At 23.6% G+C, this 15,483-nt stretch overlaps 4 protein-coding genes across 6 annotated transcripts; 2 read left to right on the forward strand and 2 right to left on the reverse strand.

The window, feature by feature from the left end:
* The first annotated feature begins 1,285 nt into the window (after positions 1-1,285).
* Positions 1,286-2,659, forward strand: LOC105363288 (coiled-coil domain-containing protein 25). Of its 2 annotated transcripts, none has more exons than XM_011500953.1 (4): positions 1,286-1,447; positions 1,814-1,905; positions 1,978-2,360; positions 2,495-2,659. In XM_011500953.1, exons 1-4 carry the CDS (start codon positions 1,423-1,425, stop codon positions 2,574-2,576), a joined length of 582 nt encoding a protein of 193 aa, XP_011499255.1. In that variant the 5' UTR covers positions 1,286-1,422; the 3' UTR covers positions 2,577-2,659. The 2 variants fall into 2 exon arrangements, with proteins under 2 accessions (XP_011499255.1, XP_011499256.1); XM_011500954.1 differs by lacking the exon at positions 1,286-1,447 and adding an exon at positions 1,544-1,638.
* A 141-nt stretch (positions 2,660-2,800) lies between these two features.
* Positions 2,801-4,758, reverse strand: Tgt (tRNA-guanine transglycosylase). The gene is made up of 7 exons (XM_011500952.1): positions 4,595-4,758; positions 4,388-4,477; positions 4,163-4,316; positions 3,930-4,062; positions 3,710-3,871; positions 3,440-3,608; positions 2,801-3,188 (listed from the first exon to the last, which is right to left on the reverse strand). The coding sequence occupies exons 1-7, from the start codon at positions 4,730-4,732 to the stop codon at positions 2,844-2,846; spliced, it is 1,191 nt and encodes a 396-aa protein (XP_011499254.1). The 5' UTR covers positions 4,733-4,758; the 3' UTR covers positions 2,801-2,843.
* A 2,525-nt stretch (positions 4,759-7,283) lies between these two features.
* On the reverse strand, positions 7,284-9,777 carry LOC105363289 (BRO1 domain-containing protein BROX). Of its 2 annotated transcripts, XM_011500956.1 has the most exons (8): positions 9,624-9,777; positions 9,404-9,544; positions 9,112-9,342; positions 8,633-8,728; positions 8,385-8,563; positions 8,141-8,316; positions 7,834-8,066; positions 7,284-7,599 (listed from the first exon to the last, which is right to left on the reverse strand). In XM_011500956.1, exons 2-8 carry the CDS (start codon positions 9,502-9,504, stop codon positions 7,353-7,355), a joined length of 1,263 nt encoding a protein of 420 aa, XP_011499258.1. In that variant the 5' UTR covers positions 9,505-9,544; positions 9,624-9,777; the 3' UTR covers positions 7,284-7,352. The 2 variants fall into 2 exon arrangements, with proteins under 2 accessions (XP_011499258.1, XP_011499257.1); XM_011500955.1 differs by lacking the exon at positions 9,624-9,777 and having other exon boundaries at positions 9,404-9,555.
* Positions 9,778-10,807: 1,030 nt separating this feature from the next.
* LOC105363290 (calmodulin-like protein 4) lies at positions 10,808-11,965 on the forward strand. Its single transcript, XM_011500957.1, is given in 6 exon segments — positions 10,808-11,033; positions 11,109-11,139; positions 11,296-11,427; positions 11,607-11,706; positions 11,708-11,757; positions 11,846-11,965. Coding segments are annotated over 6 exon segments (417 nt in total). The 5' UTR covers positions 10,808-11,030; the 3' UTR covers positions 11,947-11,965.
* The last annotated feature ends 3,518 nt before the right edge of the window (positions 11,966-15,483 follow it).

Raw genomic sequence — 15,483 nt, forward strand, 5'->3', positions numbered from 1 at the left:
ATGTAAATATTTTATTAAATTTTTTACTAGTACTGGATGGGTATATTTATGTAATGTAATAACTATAACAAATTTTAAACATATTTGAAATCTGTATTCAGTAAATTTTTTTATTTATTACTAGTGATATAATTTATAGTATACAGATATTTCAAATTTCTATTTGTATCATCTATAGCAAAAAAAATCTAGGCTGAAATTAATTTTGTACATTAATAAAATAAAATGGAATTTCATTAAATTTAAATAAGGATTTGATACATGTTCAAAATATATTTATAATTTTATTTATCATTATATTAACTTATTATAGATAAAACCCTGTTGTGACAGTTTATAAAACAATATATTTAAAAAAATGTTATGATTCATCAATAAAATAAATTTATATTTGTTAATTTAATTACAGCAGATAATAAATTCGAAATAAATATAAATTATTAATATTGATTCTAATAACAATTTTAACGAAATAAATGAGTTAAAATTAATTAAAAAAGATGTAAATATGGTATAATTATTAATTAAAAAAAAATAGAATAATTAACTAACTTATTTTTCATAAAATAATAACCAAAGCTATGAATTTGTATGTGGTAGTTATTATTTACATTTAATTTTCACAAAATGAAACATTTAAAAAAATTATGTTATATATGTATAAAAATTCATTTATTTAATGTATTTTCATTTGATGCTATATAGGCATGAGAAACTAGCATTCAATATTTTTAAGAATATATATTTAAAATAATTGCGTGTATGAAATAATTTATTATTTACAGACAATATTGATATTAAATCAATTAAATTATTATCATTTAATCGAATTATTATTAATTAAATATTAAGTCAATACTGATATGAAAGTTTAATGCGATGCATAATATATATATATATATATATTTCTGTCGAAATATCTATTCATATTAATAATTTTTAAATAACATTAAACAAACTCAATGGCATGATTGCATATAATGAAAGCAGTTTTTAAAATAAACAATTTAATAATTATCATTATACATGTTACAAATCATGATTTATATTTCTTTTTATTAAATTAGTGTATCTCAAATAAAATATATTTTTACAAAAATGTTACGAAAGTTTATAAAACATAAAATAACAAAATTGTTGTAAAAGTGAAAATTTAATTGATTTCAATTTCTAAAATTTCTTTTATATTTTTTCACAAATTCAATACTTAAATTTCAAATGATTTTGAAAGATATAATTGAAATATAATTGTATTTAATATAATAATTTAATTTATTCTAGTTGAATCTTCTATTTATAAATCTGGATATTAATCGCATTAGACAATAGTCTTATTAAACACACCTTTAGTGCGGCCTCCGGAGATTCCTAATATTTGTTTTATTATCTTATTAACTGTGACTATTTCAAGATTTTATAAAAATGGTTTTCTTTTTCGAGAGTACTGGTAAATTGTAGAATGCATTAATTTTTTAATATTTTTATTTACATATTATAATTTATTTGCTTTGTATTGAATTAAAATGTACAACTTTTAAATCTTAAGGTTAAGTCATAAATAACGCTTTTATAATTTTACAAATATTTTAGTCGTACAACCACCAGTTACATTATTTATGGGAGTGGATAAAGATGAAAGTAGGTTTTTTTTATATCATGATTATTAATTTTCCTTTAAAAAAATTAAAAACTTGTATAATATATAATTGTGATTATTTCCACATATGCAATATTAACTAATTTACAATTTCCTTGTATTTTAGTACTCTATTTGATTACAAATCATGCAATAATTATTTATTTGCTTATATAGATGAAGATCTTATTAAGTGGGGATGGCCAGAAGATGTTTGGTTTCATGTTCATAAATTTTCTTCTGCTCATGTATATGTCAGATTAAAATGTGTCAGTATATATATTTTTATTAGATTTTGATAATTTAAATACGTTTATATTCAATAAAAATTTTAATTTAAGGGCCAAACAATTAATGACATTCCAAGCGCAGTTTTAGAAGATGCAGCTCAATTAGTCAAAGCAAATAGTTCTGATGGAAGTAAAATGAATGATATTGATGTTGTTTATACTATGTGGTCTAATCTTAAAAAAACACCAGGTATGGATGTTGGAGAAGTAACTTTTCATAAAGAGCGTGAAGTCCGTAAAATTCATGTCAATAAACGTAATAACTCAATTGTTAAACGTTTGAATAAAACAAAAAGATTCGAAGAAGTCAATTTTCAAGTACAGAGAGAAGAAAGAGATAGAAATGAAAGGGAAGATAAGAAAAAACTTCTTAGAGAACAAAAGGAAAAGGAAAAAGCTGAGGAAAAGAGGCGTAAAGATGAGGCTGAAATTAGGTAAATCAATCAAAATAAAATGCGTGCTATTAAAAATACAAAAAAAAAACATCTAACTTATGCATCTGTCATAATTATTAAATTTGTATGGAACATTAACTTTTTATATATTTAAAATTCCACTACTTTTACAGAAGCTACAATTCTCTTTTTAATTCTGCTAATATGACATCTAACGCAGAAAATACTGGTTACGATTCAGATGATTTCATGTGATAACTTACCTTCATTCATCATGCTGTTTGAAGTTATACACAAGATATATTTAATGATGTAAACTTAAATTGCAATTTTGTTAGATTCTTATTTACATTCAATAATTAAAAATTGTTTGTGTATAGGAATAATACAGCACATTTAATTGTACAAAATCATTGTTTCTTGTCAAATGTGTAACTCGTACAAATTAATGACTCATTAATACAGTGTATTGTAAAAAATAATTTACAGATAAAATTTTTATAAATATATTTAATTTATAAGTTATAGTAATATAATATTTACTGCTCTCAAAGCATTAACAATCCATTTTGGATAATCTTTGTTAGGATAAACTTTCAACATATAATCTTGAACATACTTGGGATATCTCTGTTCTGTAATACTTTGACGGATTTCTTTCATGAGTCTCATTTGAAATGCAATATTATGAACAGTTAATATATGACAAGCTGTAGTTTCAACAGTAACAATTTGATGAATATAGGATCGATTATAAGTTTTACAAGTAGTACAAGTACATGTTTCATCTATAGGTCGTTTATCTGTACTATATCTACTTTGCTTTAGATTTAATTGTCCAGTATGTATTAATGCACATCCAAATCTCTGAAAATTGTAATTTAAAAATGTTATGTAGAATGATAGTAATGAATTTAATCACTTTATAAATAATTAAATTTTTATAATTCTAAATTTCTATTTACATTTTTGTTCTGTATTTAATAAGTAATGAATTTAATTTGTTATAGTATGAAAATATAATAAAATATATTTAATTTGGAAAATTATAATAAATTTATTTTTAATTTATATAAGATATTAGTTTTGTTTCATTTAAAAATATACTTAACACTTACTGCAGTTCTAGAAGGAAAAACACAATCGTACATATCAACTCCTAATGCAGTGCATACAACTAAATCTACAGCAATACCAACTCCCATTAAATATCTTGGTTTGTCCTTGGGAAGAATATCAGTTGTAAGATGAACCATTTTCCAAAAATCTTCTTTACTTTCTCCTCCACTACAAAACATTTTAAATTCACTTTTATAATTTGTTAAATATAAAATAATATAGTATAATATAATATTTTTTGAATATTTAACACAATATGACATATATACCTAAGTCCACCAATTGCATAGCCATTAACCTTACGCTGTTTTAATTGTTCAACAGATTCTGTTCTTAAAATTGGATCTAAACCACCTTGAACGATTGGAAAAATACTTTGTGTGTTTGGTTTTGTATGAGCTATCAGGCACCTATCTAACCATCTAGTCGTTCTGTGAAGTATATGATTTATTAAAATAAATGTTTATAAATAACAACGTTTATTATTACCTATACATTGCTTCTTCTACCCTTGGTTTTTCAGTCAAACTATGAACAACATCATCTAACTGCATTATAATATCAGCACCAATTGAATTTTGTATTTGAATAGATCTTTCTGGTGTTAATAAACATTTTGAACCTAAAATGGTACTTATTTATGAGTTACATTAAAATTTACATAATTTGGAATTAGTTTAAAACTTAAAAAATAGATATTACAAAATAATTTAACTTTATACCATCAAAAGGACTACTAAATTCTACTCCTTCTTCTGTAATTTTGGCAAGTTTTAATAATGACACCATTTGAAATCCACCAGAATCTGTTAATAAAGCTCTATTCCAATTCATAAATTTGTGTAGCCCACCTGCTTTATCGAGAATTTCAGAACCCTCAAATCATAGATTTAAATTACAATTTAAATAAAAATATAAAATATAATAAATATTTCAGAATTGCTTACCGGTCGATTTCCAAGATGATATGTATTTCCTAAAATAATTTGACAACCTAACTGTTCTAATTGTTGTGGAAGCAATCCTTTTAATGATCCCTACAATACGATATATAGGTTAACAGTTAATTATAAAACAAAATTTGAACACATCGATGTCACAATATTAAAAAATTTAATTAGATTTTCTTCAATACTTAAATTTACATTATTTACCTGCGTACCGACAGGCATAAAAACTGGAGTTTCAACATCATAATGTACAACTTGTATATATCCAGTTCTAGCCTTTGTTATTGGGCATTGCACACTGATATTGAAAGTAAATGAAAATTTATTTAAATTATCTGCCATGTTTTTCTAAAAATATTTGTATAAAAAATCCCTAAACAAAATTACATATAAATTTAACTTGAACTTTGCAATTAAAAATTGTTATTCCATACTAATGATATTGCCTGAGAACTCTCAACTCTGAGTGTAGAAAATAGAACAATAATAACCTATCCATTTCACTTTATACTATGAATTAACCAAGATAACATATACAAAATTAAATACATCGTGTTATTAATTCAATAATTCTATTATATAATTCAGTATGTTATCATTACATAAAAATAAAAATTTATATAATAATTTCTATTTTTGTTTAAAAATTGTGTTTTTATTGTGTGGTTCATTTTTAAAAAACTTTTTAAAAATAACGAATCATTTTCTTAAGTAAAAAAATTTAAAGTATAAAATGTATAAAATTTAAAACAAATTATTTTCCTTTTTACATCATATTTAAAAAATAAATATTTGAAACGTGAATTAGTAAAACCTATAATAACTATTATAATAACGAATCATTAAAATAAAAAAACATATTTATTGTTATTATTATAATATTTTCCATTATGTAATTGAAAAATAAATATTTTAATAAATTAAACTCAATCCTAAATCTTAAATATTTTTTTTATTTCAATTACAATATAACCTGTATGTTATTATTGATTAGTTCTAAGATATCTATTCTTTAATCATACAAACGAAATGCTTTCTAAGATCTTTAGAAATTTATTATTTTTCATTTTTCCCAAAAGAAATTTAATATATTTTGTAATTGTTTATCAAGATATTTAAGATATATAAGTAAAACATGCAATTGCTTTTTAGTATTATCTAATATCTTTCATATATATGTTATTCTAAAATAAATCAAAACACACATTAAGATACGCATATTATAGTGTATTTCCTTTTTAAATTATAACATAATTTGCTAAATATATATTATAGTGTATTTCCTTTTTAAATTATAACATAATTTGCTAAATATATATTATAGTGTATTTCCTTTTTAAATTATAACATAATTTGCTAAATATATATTATAGTGTATTTCCTTTTTAAATTATAACATAATTTGCTAAATGATTTATGATCAAATGTATCATCTATACCTATTAGAAATATTTTCTTATATACATAAAGACAAATTATAGTTTCATGAGTATCTAAATTTTTGCATGTTAAATGTTTTTAAATCATCTAAGCATATATATCTTTTTAAATGTATGAACACAGAGTATCCTGGAACTTGTAAAAAATATCTTGACCTTTATAATACAACCTAAAAGATTGTAAATTTTTTGTTTCAAAGAGGACAGGACTGTATTAATGAATTTAAAATGCAGAAACATTTTGAACCTAAAGTGGTACTTATTTATGAGTTACATTAAAATTTCTGTAATTTGGAATTAGTTTCCAAAGTGGAATAATTTAGCATAAGTTTTCAAAAATGTTTATAAATGAATATCAAGTAATTTACAATTTTATAATACTTTTTAGGAGCTATCTATTTAATATGCAGTTTTCCAGTCAATAACATATTGGTTATGAAATGAATAATACATAAATATTATTTGAATAAAAATGAGTTGTTAACAAATTAAATTGTAACTTTTCATTTATTGTTTAGATTGTTTTAATACATATGTTTGATCATTATTATGATGTCTTCCAAAGTCGAGCTTCTCCCATGTATCTATAATTATATATCTATAATTAAAAATATTTTTTTAAATAAAAAGCAAACTTTTTGGCACACAAAAAATAAATATATATTAATGTAATATTTATTATTATATCATATTAGTTATATTATTAGAAAAATACTTATGCACAATTCATCAAATATTATCATACTATATAGAAAATGTTAAATGTGAAATGTAAAATATTTAAAGTTAAAAATCAGATAAATTTTATTAGATTCTTGGTCTAAAAACTTAAATACGTACATAATTTAGAGTTAAAATTTTATGTAAGATTTAAAATAAACCTAATTTAATTTTTTAAAAAAGTATTCAAAATGATCATGATATTTAAATAAATATTACATTTGTTTGGGCTATAAATAAATAATAATATTCTCATAAGTAACTTTGCATATATTAAGATTTGTAAATCAATTAAAAACAGGTATATTAATAAAATCACTTTTATTTGTTCACAATTATAATTCAAAACATATTTTAATACATAATTTTCTAATTATGTATGCCACGAGCTATAATTAAACAAGTGGTAGTTACAATTATACATTTTTACTAAATAATAAATTAATCATGTTTTATTTAAAATATAAATAATTAATATAAAATCCATTTATTTTAATATATTTTATTAATAAAATTAATAATAAAATTAATGACGCATTAACATTCTAATTAAAATGAACAAATCAATATTTAAAATTATCTTGTTATTTCATCCAACTTTTTACTAAATATTCAATTTTATTGTATTAAAATTAATACATGTAAATATAAACAATTTATTGACTAGGTTTAATAATACTAATATTATAACAGTAATATAAATATTTGCACATTGATATTATTCAAAATGCAGCTAAAAATCTAAAGGCATTTTCATTTTTAAATCATTTTCTTAATTTCATTATTAAGAATGAGATAAATTCCTACTGTAATGTACAGCCACTTTCATTTTTAGGTTCTTTATTATTTTGAGATATCTCCTCTTCCTTAACTAGAGGTAAATCTTGTTCTTTGTCTATTTTAGGTGTTTCTGTACCAGTTAATGTTTTGTAGATGTCCAGATACCACAAAGAATTACAACCCGGCATGTGAAAATCAATAGGACTTACTAATCCATATGTAGCTTTAGTATCAAGTACAGGTATTTCTTGAGGTACAGAATGATGGTATCTAATAATAAAAAGCTACTGTGTAAGTTGATTATATATATTAATAAATTACTAAAATTACTGAAAATCATTCTATATAAAAATAAAATAACGTTCATACTTTATAAGTAAATATTATCATAATTTAAATCAAAAAGAATTTTTTTAAATTATCACTTTTTAAGAAAGTTAAAAAAATTACTGTTTTTAATAAATTCTATGTTAATTTAAATTGATAATTGTATTAATTCCTTACATTAAAATATTTTCACGTTCACATTTATCAAGTGTACGTGCAACCAAAGGAGATAAGCGTTTAAATACAGTATGTTGATCAGGCTTTACACGTGGCGCTGGTCCATGAATTTTACTATATTCTGCACAAAATGTTTTGGCTTTAATCAAGCATAGTTCACTTTCTTTTAAAGCTCTTATTGCGTCTCCACATTTGTCCATTGCCAATAAGTGTTCTCCACAGTAATTATATGACTGAAAGTGTACAATAAATGTAAATATACTTAAAATAAAAATCGATTACCATATAAGTTACATTACGTATTTACATATGATTGATAAAATTTTGACTTAAATTCCAAATATTTAATCCATTGTCCTGAAATTTCAGCCTTAAAGGATCTTAAAGTATTGGCTGCATCAAAAAAGAGTTTACTTGTTTCATTAGCCAATGCAGATATTAAACTAGGTTTGTGTTTTAACTCAACAGCTCGAGCAACAGTTACTGTACAATAAAAAATTTATTATTAAAAATTATAAAAAAATATGTTAAACTAAATACTTTGTTGTTACCTTCTTGAGCTTCTGCAGTACATTGATTGACATAAGCATTTATAACACGAGGATCTAAATCACTACCCAATGGTGATGGATTAGATAATTGGGGTAAAAATTCTGTCTGTACAAAAGTAAATATTCCAGCTGCCCTTCTCATCATGATATATACTTCTTTTGCTTCACTCATCGTAATACTGACATAAATTCTTTTTATTCAAAACCTGATTTATTAATATTATATTTTTAGCTTATAATTTACTTACTCATTTTTTGAAGCAATCATTGCAGCATGTTTCATAAACCATAAACCAAGAATTACACTTATATTTGCTGCTTCATACACAGAATCAGCAAAGGAACTATGTAAATGAAAAATATTAAAATTATTATTATAAAAAGGAAATAAATCCCACTTTTATAGATTAAAAAATAAAATATTTTAATTTTATTTCTAAAAAGTAATCAGCATTAAAATAATTTTCTTTTGTCCAAAATACAACTTTAAAAAATAAAATATATAATACTTATACGTCTTATAAGTCAATATAAAAATTTTTAATCATTTAGTATTATTTTAATAAATCATAACTATTGGAATATCTTAGCTTTATCATTTTAAATTATTCTTATTTCTTATTCTTATTCTTATAATTATAAAAACTATATTCATTTCATATTCATATTTCATATTCATTCACAAGTGTTATTATAAATATATCTGTAATTATGTAAAATAACTTACACAGTTCCTTGTCCAAGAAGAGTATGAGTCCATTTAAAAACAAATACATTTCTAAGTTTGCTTGGATTTGGTCCACCAATCTGTTCATTTTCTTCACTTAAAGCGTCGACCTCCCATATAAAGCCATAAAGCAAAGAAAGATAAGAAATAAAGGCAGGTTCCACTGATGTACTTGTATTATTTGGATTCTTTAAAAGATCTAATAATCGAATCCGACAGGTTCTTAAATCACTATATCCATTTCAATTAGTACAAGGATATTATTTACCATTTGGTAAACAAAAATACCAACCTACAAAGTTTTCTTGTAGCATCAGTAGGATCATTATGTTTTAATTCGAATTTATGATTTGTTGTTGCTTTTAGTAGATTGCGATGAAACCAATGAGCCATTTTTTTTTAAAATAATTTTCTAAATATTTATAAAAAATTTCTGAAAATATTTCAGGAATTTTTAGTAAACTTAAGAAAAGAAATTAAAACACTTTAATTTGTATATTTTTATATTATACATCACTGTGCATTTAAATCATCTTTAATTGTTATTTGTTATGAAACTCAAGTTTCCAGTGCTTTAAAGCCATATATCTTTTCTGCTAGTACTATACTAAATTGCGTTCTTTTTAATTCGCATATATAGTCTATAGATGAAATGTAGCCTGCCATTTTAATAATATAACCGACCGCGAATATTTGACAAATTATAATAAACACATGACAGAGTTCAGGACATCAGAAAATAATAAAACATTCAGTTACTAAGAGTATAATTCATGAAAATCAAGTATTTAACTTTTTATGAGGTAACGACAAATAAAAATCTGGCTATAAATAAAGTAACGCATTTAAGGTATAAATCGCTACAAAAACAAGTATTATAAATAAAATAAAATTAAATAAAAAAAAATCGAATACCTAATTTCATGCAAAATATATACTAATAATTCGTATATGATCGTCATTAAACCCAATTTTTATCCATATTGAAATATCCCGTAAGACCTGATTTTAATGTATGATAGATCTATTAATTTTATCAAACATTGCTTTGTCCAATAGTTATAAATCTCAATACGTGGAATTATAAAGAACTTGAAGTAGTTATGCAGAATAAAAATAGCCAAAAGAAAATATCATTATTAAGTAATGTTATTACATATGATTAAAGTTATTTTAAATTTTAAGTTACTACTAGACAAAGCTACACCGCGTATTATGTTTACTAAAATAAATTCATCCGAATAAAAAATAATTATAATTTAAAAACATAAGAATGTATGATTAATTAAAGTTTATCAGATAATAAAATAATATATAATTCGATGAATTATTTGATTCTTTTTAATATAATTTAATAGTTAAACAAACATTAAGAATAATTATTATTATTTCACTAGATTAACTATTAATCTAAATTAAATTAAATTAATGAAATTTATTTATTTAAGATGATAATTAATAATACAATTTTTTTTTTAATTATTGAAAATTTTTCCAATTTTTTATAAAAAAAATGTGGCTCGCGCGTTCACAGTAAATTCTCATAATTATGTCACAATTAAAACTGTGTTAATGCGTAAATATTCTATTAAACTGATGTCATTTTCAAAATTTAACTGATAGGATAATTTTTATGAATAGATAGCAAAAAGGCTTTCATATTATCATTCCAATATAATCATTTTCGTTCATTGGACGAAAAATATATTTTTTCCAAACAATACGAAAAATCGGTATGAAATTGTTACTGCGCAGGCACCACTTATCTGTATAAAATTAACGATTATGCTTCATAACTATCCATTTACTTATCTGTGTTATACATTAAACTACTGGTTGACGTCAACAAATTTATTTTTTGTTTTTAAACAAGTCTTGGTCCCTGCCTTGGTCCCTACAATTACAAAAATAAAATAAAAATGGTAAAAACATAAAATTGTTTTTTAAAACTACGTAGTATTAAAATTATTTTATCAATAAACATTTATATATTATAGGCACGTTATTTTCGAGAAGAAGATATTGATGGTAATAATGTCTTAATAACGTAAAAAAGTTTTCATTCAACTTCATATTTATATTGAAAACGTTTATATATTATATTGATAACTTTTATAATATAACAATAATAATTATTATTATTATTATTCTTATTACTATTCCTATTAAATATTTTAATTACAGAATTTAGAGAGTGTTTTTATCTATATGCTCGAAGTGGACAAATTCATACTTTAGATGAATTAACAATTATTATGCGGTCACTTGGGCTTAGTCCAACAATAGCTGAATTGAATAAGTACTTGAAAGATAAAGGTGAATGAATATTTTAAAAACTTATATTTATCAAAATTATATATTAGAAATTTTAAAACACTATCAAAATTTAATTTTTTGAAAAATTGTTTATTATGTAATCATGTTATATCATTATGTATTTAATTATAAATAATTATATTAGTGACTAAAATTTTATAAGAATTTAACTTTTATAGGTGGAAAAATGTCATTTGCTGATTTTTTGGAAGCAATGCATCTTCAAACTAGAATAGAAAATATACCAAAGGAAGTTATAGAAGCATTTCAAGCTGCGGATAATTGCTCATATGTTATTAAATTGGGGAGAGCAGTTGAGTAATAAGGAAGGTAGTTACGTAAATGACAAAAGATTATATAAATATTTTTTAAATAAACTCATATATAAATAAATTATATATACATTTCTTATTGACAGTTGAACAAATTTTTCGCGAGGCAAATGTTTCTCTTAACGGACAAGTAAAATATGAAGATTTTGTTAAAATTGCTTGTGCACCTGTACCTGATTATTATTAACTATGAAACTTAATATTATTAAGTTTATTTATATTTAAACATTAGAAACCATGCAATATAAATTATATTGTATATTATACATATAATATAAATTATTTTAATAATTTTTTAAACCATTTGTCAGTTGATAATTTTATATGTAAAAATATTGTATAAATTACATTTTAATATATTACAATCTATCATATGAATATTGATTTTTATTTTGAATAAATAAAATGGTTAAGCAAAATGAGATTATTTAAAAATACACATAAAGGGTTGGTTATCCAAGCTATCGAAAGGTGGTTAAATCATAAAGCAAAGAATTAAAATATTTTAACTAGATGTACAAGTTAACTATACTAAAAAAAATAAAGCAAATGCAAAAAATGAGTAAGTGTATATTTCCGATATAATCTATAATAATAATCTATCTACTTCAAAATTTGCTTTTTAAACAGATAATAAATTCATTATTATATTAATAATATTTCATCATTTTCTTTATTATTACATGAGCTTTTCCAAGTAGTTTGCATATCTATTATAAATAACGACGTTATGAATAAACGCGATGAATAAATTTGTTTCAAAACAAATTTTATGAACAAATTTATTAACATTCTTGCTTTAAAAGTTCTGTTGATATTATTATTAACGGTTCAAAATTTTAAATCTTAATAGCTTTTAATGCAAAATATTAAGGTCATTAAATCATACCTTTACAGTATTATTGAACATTCTATATAAATTTTGTATTTTTTATAAAAGAAATATTTATTATAAAATTTATTGATGTATATTAAATTTTTTTTATAAATATATTAAAATTTCATGTACCGATACAGGTATTATACACTAAACAATTGAATAGTTCTATCATAAAAATAAAAGTAAAAAATTATTGAATTAAAAGAATCATTTAATTAATTTACAAAAAATAAAAAAATTTTAACAAATTTTTAAAATCTTAACCCGGTATTTTTAACATTTACTAATGCAAGTCTACTTTGAAAATTAAATATACTATAACTAGATCTGAAGTAATTAAACATCCTCATGTACATAAACTTATATTAATTTTTTCCTTTAACAGAAAATGTTCACTTGAATTGATCATAGCAGAAAATTAAAATATTTTACTGCTGCATATAATTTAAATTTTAAATATTTAAGATTAAAATAAAATATTTTTTTTTCTTGTCTACGTTTGTTCATTATGTAATGTGTTGAAAAATATTTAATTTTCTGGCTCGAACTGCCAATGTTCGATAGCCTTATAATAATTTGCCACCCGGCCCAGCGGATGTTTGGGAAGGACTTATGTGGAAGGACTTTACATTAATTCAGTGTATGCTTCTTCGTTTAATATGATTTATTACGGTTTATATACAATTACATTATTGTTGTGTTGGATTTGTGTGACGGAAGGGTATATACTATATTCAATCACGACGATTCAGTTGCTTGAACTGATCTTGTAGTGAATAGTTTACCTACTCGAGATGTTCCTTGCTGTTGTTGTTGATCTTGTAAGTATCAGAAATTGATTATACATACTCTTAGTAGTGAGTATGGTTGTGCTATAATAATAATAGCATCATGCTAATCTTGTAGGGATTAGCAATGATTTATGCCTTAGGCTTGGTTTACTCACACAGATACAGTAGCGTTGACATGTGGTCTGTAATGAATGGTTCACGATCCCGAATGCTCTGTTTGGATGATTTGTTTCACCATCCCGAATGCTTCGTATGGATGGTTTGATCTGTTGGTTGTAGTCTGGCACTTTGCTGACATGAAATAAATAGTGGCAATTCCTTTATCTTTCAGCACAGGAGAATTGAAATGTCTTTCTTCGATGGTGGCTATATCTTAAGAGTTTGTGGTGAATGGCTTGTTGGCTGACTGGCATAACTGATTGGTTTACTGGCTGAATAACTGTAAGCCTCATTTCGTGTTGTGCTTGCTTTAAATATCCACGCAGCAGCTTCCTTAGCGCGCAACAATGCATTGGTGTTGCTATGCGGAAAACATTGTAAGACGTTCGAAAGTAAAGCTTCAGAGTGTTGGAGAATTCCTGAAATCAAATGTTTACAACAATTTGAGAGCTAGAAGGCTTATAAAAAAAAAAAAAAAGTTAAAAGTTTTAAAAAGTTTAAAATTAATTTTTAATTTTTTTTTTTTTTTTTTTTTTTTTTAAAGTTTTGGAAAATGCTCGAATTCCGAGCAGTCATGATATTATTTTAAGAAGAAAACAGTAAATAAAACATTTTTAAATAAAATTTTTATTAATCAAAATATTGTTTTAAATATACATCCATAAAAGATTACTTTTATGTTATCATTTAACATTTGAAAGATTGTATATATATCTAAAAAAATTATATTTCCTAATTATTATAAAAGAGAAAACATAAAAACTATATAGCTCGTTATGAATGCATAGGTTCGCGTAACCTTTTTACAGGACTGAGTAGTATAACATTATATTCATAAAATATTTTTTATTCATAATTTCCCCAATTACGCTAATTAAATCCAATAACTCGATGATACAAATAACCCTAATCTTTTCAATATATCAATTTATAACAAATACCATAATAACACTAATAAGCCTGATTAGTCCATAAGCTTGATGAATCAGAGAACCCGGGAACTACGGTAACGTAGTTAAACATTATATATATATATATATGGGGAACCTGTCACCATTAAAGAATGTAATTAAAACCCAAGTATCACCGACCAGTTTCGTAGCGAGAGATACCCATATAGACTCAATTTCTGCAATATATCCAATCCCAACAATAATACGGATTCTTTCCATTTGACACAATTATTTGAATAACCCCAACAATTGCAATAACCCCAACAATCCCAGTACCTTCAACAACCCCAAAAACCACAAAATCCCCAATAACCACAATGTTCGGGATAAAAACAGTTGAAAGCGGAATTCAAAAGTAGGAGAACTATAAGCTCCCGGATATTCATGATAAAAACAAAATAATGTAGTGAATACGGGAAATTTCCTATGCTACAAACTCGAATATACGATTATAATTCAGCATAGCAACGATCACCGGTGCACTGCCGGCGTCGCACCGCTTCTAAGAAAAATATTTGATCAACGCTTGATGCATAGCGCTTTGCTAGTTATAAATTATGCAGTCAACACGACGGGCTCACTATTCAATCTTCTCTCTACAATCATTACTCAAAAACCATGTATGAAAAAAATATTAAAAACATATTATTTATCGTTTTAATGAGTCTATGTATATCAATGAGTGAATACGCTATGGAATCGATTTATATAAAACAACTTTTTATATGAAAATGTCATTTTCATTTACCATCATTTATATTGGGGAAAATTGTTTTTGGGATTCATAATAAAATTGAGCCACTTTACCATAAAAAACATGAACTTATCCCTTAATACATTGAGGCTCTCAATAGGCTCACTTAAATAAACTTATCCGCCCCAACGCACGCTGGTACGCATTAGCTCATACTCCACTGCGCCAGCGCTGGAAACGCCGCAAG

The sequence above is a fragment of the Ceratosolen solmsi genome, unplaced genomic scaffold (genome assembly GCF_000503995.2).
Source record: "Ceratosolen solmsi marchali unplaced genomic scaffold, CerSol_1.0 scaffold27, whole genome shotgun sequence".
Taxonomy (NCBI): Eukaryota; Metazoa; Arthropoda; class Insecta; order Hymenoptera; family Agaonidae; genus Ceratosolen; species Ceratosolen solmsi.

Excerpts from the sequence above, each read along its gene's own strand:
- LOC105363288 (XM_011500953.1), top strand. The coding sequence starts at position 1,423 with ATGGTTTTCTTTTTCGAGAGTACTG. Across the intron at positions 1,448-1,813 it reads TTTCTTTTTCGAGAGTACTG|ATGAAGATCTTATTAAGTGG; the intron begins GTAAATTGTAGA and ends TTGCTTATATAG. Across the intron at positions 2,361-2,494 it reads AAAGATGAGGCTGAAATTAG|AAGCTACAATTCTCTTTTTA; the intron begins GTAAATCAATCA and ends CTACTTTTACAG.
- Tgt (XM_011500952.1), bottom strand. The coding sequence starts at position 4,732 with ATGGCAGATAATTTAAATAAATTTTCATTTACTTTCAATATCAGTGTG. Across the intron at positions 4,317-4,387 it reads ATCATCTTGGAAATCGACCG|GGTTCTGAAATTCTCGATAA; the intron begins GTAAGCAATTCT and ends CTATGATTTGAG. Across the intron at positions 3,609-3,709 it reads TATGCAATTGGTGGACTTAG|TGGAGGAGAAAGTAAAGAAG; the intron begins GTATATATGTCA and ends AATGTTTTGTAG.
- LOC105363289 (XM_011500956.1), bottom strand. The coding sequence starts at position 9,504 with ATGGCTCATTGGTTTCATCGCAATCTACTAAAAGCAACAACAAATCAT. Across the intron at positions 8,564-8,632 it reads ATGATTGCTTCAAAAAATGA|TATTACGATGAGTGAAGCAA; the intron begins GTAAGTAAATTA and ends AATTTATGTCAG. Across the intron at positions 8,317-8,384 it reads TACTGCAGAAGCTCAAGAAG|TAACTGTTGCTCGAGCTGTT; the intron begins GTAACAACAAAG and ends TTTATTGTACAG.